The sequence below is a fragment of the Mesoplodon mirus genome (assembly GCF_964341445.2).
Source record: "Mesoplodon mirus genome assembly, chromosome: 8".
Lineage (NCBI taxonomy): Eukaryota > Metazoa > Chordata > Mammalia > Artiodactyla > Ziphiidae > Mesoplodon > Mesoplodon mirus.
In genome coordinates this window covers 113,987,406-113,996,984 of record NC_138984.1, presented here as the reverse complement: position 1 = coordinate 113,996,984, position 9,579 = coordinate 113,987,406, and the positions used below count along the sequence as shown (strand labels likewise).

General features: G+C 52.0%; 1 protein-coding gene across 1 annotated transcript; it reads right to left on the bottom strand.

The window, feature by feature from the left end:
• Nucleotides 1-6,191: 6,191 nt before the first annotated feature.
• On the bottom strand, nt 6,192-8,684 carry LOC309809299 (grpE protein homolog 1, mitochondrial-like; the record flags this gene model as incomplete). Its single annotated transcript, XM_082630356.1, has 2 exons — nt 6,192-7,819; nt 8,590-8,684. The coding sequence occupies 2 exons, from the start codon at nt 8,682-8,684 to the stop codon at nt 7,201-7,203; spliced, it is 714 nt and encodes a 237-aa protein (XP_082486482.1). The 3' UTR covers nt 6,192-7,200.
• Nucleotides 8,685-9,579: the final 895 nt, after the last annotated feature.

The window sequence follows — 9,579 nt, the reverse complement described above, 5'->3', positions numbered from 1 at the left end:
GAAAACTCAAAATAGAGTTGCCATATGATCCAGCTATCCAATTCCTGGGCATATATCCGCAAAACTATAATTCAAAAAGATACATACACTCTGTGTTCATAGCAGCACTATTCACAATAGCCAAGATATGGAAGCAACCTAAATGTCCATCGACAGATGAATGGATAAAGAAGATGTGGTACATATGTACAATGGAATATTACATAGCAATATAAGAGAATGAAATAATGCCATTTGCAGCAACATGGATGGACCTAGAGATTATCAAAATAAGTGAAGTAAGTCAGAAAGAGACAAATACCATATAATATCACCTATATGTGGAATCTAAAATATGACACAAATGAACTTATCTACAAAACACTCACAGACATAGAGAACAGACTTGTGGTTGTCAAGGTGGGGCTGGGGGAGGGGTGGATTGGGAGTTTGGGATTAGCAGATGCAAACTATTATACACATGATGGATAAACAAGGTCCTACTGTAGAGCACAGATAAACCAAAATGGAAAAGAACACCAGAAGAATATGCATATGTATAACTGAATCAGTTTGCTGTACAGCAGAAACTAACACAACATTCTGAATCCACTATATGTCAATTAAAAAAGAAACAATTCCTCAGTTTGGACTTCCAAAGTCCAAATTTGGACTTTGTCCAGTTTGGACTTCCAAAGAGAACAGGCCCTCTTTTATAGCCAGAATCACACACAGGGGCTCACGACGGCCCTAGGGACAGACTACAAACTACACACCTGTTGTCACCGCTAGTCTTCAGGGAAGGTGGAGAAAATGAACCATCTGTTAAAGAAAACCTTAGCCAAGCTCTGCCCAGATACTCATTCACCCTGGACCAACTTGCATCCTAGTGCACTCCTCAGGGTCCAGGTAGCCCCCAGGGGTGGTCTGAGACTCAGCCCATTTGAAATGACCTATGGGAGGCCTTTGCTTTCTACTGACATTCTATTGGATGAGGCCGCAAACCAGGCCCTGAGATATATTATCAATCTAAGAGAAGTTCAGAGGGCAGTCTAGGACTATGCCCCCAAGACACTGCCGGCTCCCACTAAAAATACAGAGGAAGGAGCAGTTCCTTCACAAATAAACCCCGGGGACCACGTTCTTCTTAAAACCTGGAAGAAAGAGACCCCTGAAGCCCAAATATTGCCAAAATCCCCTAGAAGGGGATTTTAGTCACCACCTCTGCTGTCAAATTGCATGGGATATCTCATTGGGTACGTTGACCAGACTAAAGCTTTTACCTCCAAAAACCCCGCAGGTCACAAGAGAAGAACAATACACCTGTGAGCCAGTGAGACACCTGAGATACCTATGCAAAAGACAGGCACCATTGACAGATAAGGATTAACATGCTGTAGTGGGTTGGACTCCTATGGGCCATTCTTTTTTTGTTTTGGCTGTGTTGGGTCTTCGTTGCTGCACACAGGCTTTTCTCTAGTTGCGGTGAGTGGGGGCTACTCTTTGTTGCGGTGCGTGGGATTCTCATTGTGGTGGCTTCTCTTGTTGCGGAGCACAGGCTCTAGACATGCAGGCTTCAGTAGTTGTGGCATATGTGTTCAGTAGTTGTGGGTCACAGGTTCTAGAGTGCAGGCTCAGTAGTTGTGGTGCACGGGCTCAGTAGTTGTGGTGCACGGGCTCAGTAGTTGTGGCACAGGGCTCAGTAGTTGTGGCATGCGGGCTCAGTAGTTGTGGCTCGGAGGCTCTAGAGCGCAGGCTCAGTAGTTGTGGTTCACGGGCTCAGTAGTTGTGGCATGCAGGCTCAGTAGTTGTGGCTCACAGGCTCTAGAGCGCAGGCTCAGTAGTTGTGGCACATGGGCTCAGTAGTTGTGGCATGCAGGCTCAGTAGTTGTGGCTCACAGGCTCTAGAGTGCAGGCTCAGTAGTTGTGGCCCACGGGCTTAGTTGCTCCGTGGCATGTGGGATCTTCCTGGACCAGGGCTCGAACCCGTGTCCCTTGCGTTAGCAGGTGGATTCTTAACTGCTGCGCCACCAGGGAAGTCCCCTCTGTACCATTCTTCTTGTTGTCCTCATGCCTGCATTCTACTGGTTTGCTCAGCTACCCCTGCCAGAGAAGCGGCTCCTCTGTCTGTGCAGGATTTAAGGGAAACACTCCACCAGAGTCCTATTGACTCTGTCCACCTTACTAGTCCCTGTAACCAAGGGACAGTGTCAAGAAAACTCATTTATCAACATTTCCAGAATCATGTCCGAAGGGGAACATTGAAAAGAATGCTGGATATCCCATCAACACCCCCACATGGCTACTGGCCCTCCTCTTGCATTTCCCCGGAACCTGCTGGTTCCAGTGGTGATTAGTGATCTAACTCGGGGACAATTGCCACCCCCTCGACCTCTGCTGGTCACACTTGCACCTTCCAGAGGTTATTCCAATGCTTTAACCAGACTCCCCCCTTCAACTGGACCCGAGGCGTGGGGTAAACACACACCTGTGGTAAGCTGCCCCAACGGCATCTGTGTCACAGGCCCCGAGAACCCCCCGAGGTATGACAGCAGATAGCCTGCCTCTTACACAGGGATAAACTGTACCTACAAGTTTACCCACTGGTGCCCTGTTTCAAGCTATGGCCCTGTCCCCCTAAACAACATGGAAGGGGAACGTGAGTGGTGGGAAGGAAATACCCCATCCACCTGGTCAATCCAATTCAACCCACCTGTGGGATTCCGGGCAAATAGTGACCTGGCCTATGGAGTGTGACCCTCTGATGATGCCAGCAGGATCGTACGTGAGCATCCTGTTATACATGTTGTAGGGATTTATACGCTTAATCATCAACGTCATGGTCTGCTGTCCCCTCGTTGTTCAAGTACCAGCAACAGGTGTGTCCTTCAAGGACTGTCCACTCTTAACAACGGTGAGACAGACATTCAGGTCTGCACCCCCGAAGGGCTTGATTTCCTCTGCAGACACCCAAACCATCCTATGTTGTGGAATTATGGCCAGGCCCTCTCCTTTTCCAACCAAGCTATTTTCTTTTTTTTAATAATTAATTAATTAATGTATTTTTGGCTGCGTTGGGTCTTTGTTGCTGCACGCGGGCTTTCTAGTTGCGGTGAGCAGGGGCTACTCTTCGTTGCTGCACGCCGGCTTCTCATTGCGGTGGCTTCTCTTGTTGCGGAGCATGGGCTCTAGGCACGCAAACTTCAGTAGTTGTGGCACGTGGGCTCAGAGTTGTGGCTCGTGGTATCTAGAGCGCAGGTTCAGTAGTTGTGGCGCACGGGCTTAGTTGCTCCGTGGCATATGGGATCTTCCCGGACCAGGGCTTGAACCCGTGTCCCCTGCACTGGCAGGTGGACTCTTAACCACTGCGTCACCAGGGAAGCCCCTCCAACCAAGCTATCTTCTATAACTGCATTGATAATGCCCACTTCATAGGAGAGGGCGCTGTAGGGACTAGAGGAGAAAGAGGGATTTCCATCTGTAGCAGGACCACTCTGGCTCACCGCCAGAGCCGAAAGCACTAGGAATGACCTCAGCAGGGGCAGCGCTGCCCACAGGACCCGCAGCTCCGTGGGGAGGCTTTCCCTATCATGAAGCAACACTGAGAAATCTCATCAGACAGCTTGGTTCTGTGACGGAACAGACGAGACAAGCCTTCACGGGACTTAAGGCCTCTCTTGTTTCTTTGGCTGATGTACTTGTTGACAATCGTCTAGCTCTTGACTACCTTCTGACAGAACAAGGTGGAGTGTGTGCGATAACTAATGCTTCCTGCTGCACCTGGATCCATGCCACAGGACAGGTACACGTTAATATTAGGGAAATATATACCCAGGCAAAAGGGCTTCACAGTTTTGGCAAGGGCAACATCACCTCCACTGTCTGGTCCATAGTTAGGGAAGCCCTCGCAAAGTTAAACTGGTTCCCTCCCTTTCTAGGCCCTTGAGTGGCTACTGTTTGTTCTTCTGCTTTGGGGCCCTTGTCTGTTTAACCTTTTGGTTCAGTTTGTGTCTTCTAGGCTCCGACAGTCTCAAGTGAGGCTCAAGGAATTCCACCCATTCCAGCGGAGGGTGGCACAGGTCCCTACAAATCCTTGGAACAGTCAGTGAGGGACTTCTACGCCACTAGGGTAGGCTAGGGTCTGTGACTCCTGTCCAGGAGGAAGAAGTTTCCGAAGAAGAGAACTCTGGCCCCTTAACGCTTAAGAATCTGGGGTATAGAATCCCGCAAGGGGGAATGAGACAGGCTGGGACCTAAAATCTGGGACCCTTTGCCACAGTGCGGGCACCTGGACAAACGTCTCCTTGAGTTACAAAATACAAAGAAACTATAACGGACTAAAAATAACTGGGTGCATGCGCAGTCAGGGCAAGTTATGGACAACATGATACAAAAAGGCCAAAAACGCAACGGCCACTTCTGAAGAGTCTGGAGTGAAAACAGGGTCCTGTGCACCATCCCTGCACCACCAAGGGTGTGGGGGGAGGGCAGAGTACCCAAGCCACCCTCTGCCGGACCCGCGGACCCGCCTTCATCCTCACTGTCCTTAAGGCACCAGCTCGCCTCCCCCTCAGGGGGCCAGCAAGGCCACCTGTTATTTGTGTTTGCTTCCTCTCCCTGCAGCGTGAGTCCTAATAAAGCCTTGCCTGAATTCCTCCTCCGGCCTCTTACCAATTTCTATTGATTAAAGAGACCGCGAACCTGGGTGTAACATCAGTTTCAGGTGTGCAGCAAAGTGATTCAGTTATACGTGTGTCCATTCTTTTTCAGATTCTTTCCCCTTACAGGTTATTACAGATTACCGAGTAGAGTTCCCTGTGCTGTACAGTAGGTCCTTGTTGGTTATCTACTTTATATACAGTAGTGTGTATATGTTAGTCCTAAACACCTAATGTATCCCTCCTCCGCCCCCTTTCCCCTTTAGTAACCATAAGCTTGTTTTCTATGACTGTGAGTCTGTTTCTGTTTTGTAAAGAAGTTCGTTTGTTTCATTAGATTTCACGTATAAGCGAAGAAGAAATCGTTATTTTCAACTTATGGTAAAAAGACGGAAATACGGACTCTGACTTACCTTCCCCAGTTGCCTGTTGGTTGCAGTGAGACGCTAAGACAGGAGGGAGTCTTGGCCGCAAAGCTTCTTTTTTTCAGCTCAACAGCTCCAGGCCTGCTTCTCAGCTTGTCCCCAGGCCTTTCTTGTGCCCCAGAGGGCTTGGTCGTCAGTGGAGTGCTGGCTGCTGTGCCCTGTTGTGGAAACTCAGGGTAGTGGAGCTTCCCAAAGGGCTCTGATAACCACAGCCCTTCCCAAATGCAATTGGTCAACTCATGCTTTGTGAGTCGAGTTCTTTATTAGGGCTATATTGCTTTACATATGCATGCAGATTTTTTTTCTGCAGAGATGTTTCAATTGCGTTGGTGTAGGAAATACCTTTTTTTTTTTTGTCTTTAATGGTTAAAACATCTTACTTACCTCAGGCCCAGGGGAGGGAGCCTCATGTTCCAGAAACCAGCGCCGCTTGCCCTCTGCTTCCGTTTCTGCCAGGCTGTTGGGGATGAAGTCACCAGTGACCCTCCTGCAAAATCAGGGGGCCTGCTTCAGTCTTTAGCGCGTTTGCTAGTATTTCGCTGACTTAGCTTTCTCCTCTCACCTCTGACTGTTATGGGTCTCGCTCCTTTACTGGCTTCACTCTCGACCTCTCTTTTTATTTTTTATTTTTTATTTTTTTTAAGTAAAATAAATTTATAAAAAGGAAAGGGGGGGAATTTCTTGAAATGGTATAAATTGGAATTTTAATTATGGGAATATCACCTACACCTTTCAAATCGACTGCTCACCTTTTTTATGCAGTAAATCGAAGTAACAGTATTGACCTTTAATCCTAGAAGTATCTCTTAGAAGCAAAGCTAGTGGAAGGTTATTTTTTCCCCTCGTTTATAAGAGTACCTCAGTCATTCAACTTTTCCCCTCACGTAAGGAACAGAGGGTCCAGCGGCGAGTCACAGGGCCAGCGCTTGCCGGTCGTGTGTCCTTGCTGCTGCTTCTGAGTGTCCACGGTCCCCTTCCGGGACAGAAGCCAACACGTTTGCATGTGTCAGGCGCACAGCTGCAGCATTTGAGCAAAGACCTGGAAAGCTAAGCCACACTTCTTTGCCTAGTAAGGATCTCCTCCACCAAAGCACATAGCTAGCAGAACATAGGAAAATAAACAACCGGGCTTTAATCCTCTGAAATAAAATTTTAAAGTTAACATTTAAAACATACCAAGCACACAGTCCTCAGATTTCTAAGAAAGTCCATCTTACTAGGGAAAGTACCTTCTGGTCATTAGTAACTAGTTGGGTATAGATTTAAACCTTTCTATAAAGAGATGAACAAAACAGGACAAAAGTAACTGAGTGTGGGCTTCCCTGGTGGCGCAGTGGTTGAGAATCTGCCTGCCGATGCAGGGGACACGGGTTCGTGCCCTGGTCCGGGAAGATCCCACATGCCGTGGAGCGGCTGGGCCCGTGAGCCGTGGCCGCTGAGCCTGCGCTTCCGGAGCCTGTGCTCTACAATGGGAGAGGCCACAGCAGTGAGAGGCCCACGTACCGCAAAAAAAAAAAAAAAAAAAAGTAACTGAGTGTGTCAAATTCAAAGTAAGGTGGTGAGGACGTTAGCGTGTGCCCACTGATCTCATCTCCCAAAGCCAGAAGACGATCGCTCGTAGCAGCGGGACAGTAACTGATCATAAACGAACTCAAACACGTTCTTCACCAAGGGTGTTGTCCAATTTTTCTTAGCAAGAAAAATGTTTAAACTCTTGCCTTGCCTTCACTGAGTGACGGGTGGTGGGCTAAGCAGTCCAGGAACTCGCGTGCTACAGTGAGACGCAGAGGATGCGGTGCAGCCGGCGCAGCCAGCTAGCAAACAGCAGGATTCCTGAAGACGTTTTATTCATTTGAAACACTCTGACGTCACCAGAGTTTGAGCAGACACGGTGTTTTTGCTGATACCCTAGGGTCCGGTAGCATCCCGCCGGCCTGTCCTGTGAGCACGTGGAACTAGTAATTCCCGAATGTTCATTAACACAGCTGTGCAACTGGCTTACTTCCTGTCCAGCCACTGGTCACTAAAGCCTGGCAACAAGGTTTAGGAAAAGGTCGTGCGCAACCACAGCTGAGAAAAGATGAAGCGGCCCGAGTCAGCGAGGGATCCTAACAAAGCCCCGGAGCCCGTGAGGGCCGCTAAGCCTCCTTCACCACCCCAACCAGGGCGGGTCTCAAGGTGCGCCCGTGCAGCTTGCACCCCACTTTGTGAACGAGCGCCACCGTGCCCGGCTCCTTGCCCTCAACCGGCGTGTGGAACACGGCCTCGTGCTCGTAGGGGTCGAACTTGGCCCCCGCAGGGTTCAGCCGGAGTAAGCCGTGCTTCCTGAACACCTTCTGGATCTGCACCTCAGTCATCACGAGCCCCTCGTAGAGGTTCTTCAGGTGCGGGGTATCGTCTCTAATCTCCTCCTTCGGGACACACTGTGTTGCCTTCTCCAGAATGTCCGCCACCTCCAGCAAGTCCTTGCAGAAGCCCTGAATGCCACAGAGTTTCGCCGCCTCCACCAACTTTTGGCTCCTCGGCCGCAAGTCCTCAGTATCTGCTAAAGCTCGCTTATACTTTTCCATGGTCTCCTTTAGCTGCTCTTCCAGCTTGGCCGTCTCGTCCATCAGTGTCTTCTCTGCAGAGCGCAGATCTGTCTTCTGTTCATTCTGACCCACGTCCTCTTCCAAGTTCTGGCCACTGTCCTTCTGTTTTGTAGCTGCGCACAGCAGCCGAGGAGAGGACTTGAGCAAAGAGGCCTTTGCACTCGGGCTGTCCAGGTGGGCTTGTTCCCACACAGTTCTACACCGTGTCTCGGGCTGGAATCGCAGCTGCATCCCCGCGCACTACCGTAGTCCACGCTGCCCGGCCCGGTCTCCCCATCACTCAAGCAGCTCCTGCGGGGAAAGCCCAGCTGCTGCTCTGCGCAGCTTCTACCCAATCTGTCTTCGACCAGATAACCGGGTTCTGGGAAGCTCCCCCAACGGAGAAGGTGCTAGGCACTCGCTAAACTAACTTACGAGGCTAGACTTTGAAAAAGCAGAAACCAAAGGTTTAAAAAAAAACACGAAAGAAGAAAAGCCAAGGTGAGGGCACTGCCTCGTGACCCCCGCCGCGGAGTCACCGCTCTTGTCTAACTAAGCCGCTGTCCCCACGGCGGGGCAGGCGCCGCTGCCCTTCTGACCTCAGGCTCCGGGGCACGCGGAGGTTGACGAGGACTCGGGCCGAGCGGAAGGAGCCAGCGCGCCGCCGCCCCGCGCCCCGGGGACCCGCACACGCGGCCGCCTCGCGCCGGCCTGGGCTCGCGGGCGGCTCGGCGCGGCCTCGGGCTCGCGCGGGGCGCCGTCCCACCCTCCCCGGGCCCGCCGCGCGGGCAGCACGGGCAGCGAGGCCGCAGGGCAGCCCCGCGGTGTCCGCGCCCCGCGTGGGGGAACCGCCGCCCACAGCGCCCGGCCCGGAGTCGGGCAGGGCTTGGGTCGGAGCGGACGGGGGCGGCACGCGCACCGCGCCCTTCCTCAGCCCGGGCAGCCAGCGCCCCTTACCTGAGAGACAACGCCAAAGCCGGGAGGCTGTGCCGCGCCAGCCTCACGCACCGAGGCGCCCTCACTGCCGCCGGGCCTGCGCGCGCAGGGGGCATGCGCGGAGGCGGCTGGCGCTTCCCCTTGACCACCAGGCCACTCGCGCAGACTCTGTGCTTCCTTCCGCCTCCCAACTACTTCCCCTCAGCCGATCCCTCGACCTCTCTTTTTATTAAAAAAAAAAATCAGGTTTATTGAAGAAGAATATGCAAACAATAAAATACCTTTCTAAAGGTAGTTATCGGATCATCTCTGCACCCTGGATGCTGTGTTTCTGCAGGATGCCACCCAGACCTGCCGTCCCGCTGCCCTCAGCCTCCCTGTGGGCTCCCCCCGGGCAGTCCCTGGGCTCCCAGCCTCCCACCGGCAAGCTGGCCCCGGCCCCGCCGGCGCCTCTGGCTATCCGTGACCTTCCTCACGTGTTGCTCGTTGCGTCTCCGCGTGCCCCTCACCCCTATTGGGTGGGCCCGGAGGCCACGTGCCGTTCAACTCTCTGGCCTCACGTGGCTCCGTGCAGGATCCTAAGTGTTTGCTCAGCTGAGTTAAGAGGCTCAAATGTAGAGTCAGGTGGCCTCGGTGAAGCACTTCATTAAAGTTTCTTCATAAAGCGGTGGCTCTTCTAAGTCCCCGTAGCAAGAGGCAAAGTGAGATAAGAGCTAAGAGCGATTATCCTAGAAAGTCTGGCGAGGATGTATTGAGATTTCTCCAAACCCAGATTTGAAGGCTGACGTGTCTCCTGCGTCCACAGAAACGCAAGGGGGGCGTGGCAGGGCTGGATGGGCCGCCGCCTTGCTCCGCCCCGCCAGGCCACTGTGTTGCTGGGCTAGCCTTCCCGTCTTTCCTGCCCTCTTCTCAGTGCGCTCTGCTGGCTCCGCTCCCTCTCCCCATTAGGCCCCAGTGCAGACGTTTCCAATGTTTACTTTTAATTCCCCTCTTCCCTTCCCTCCTATTTTC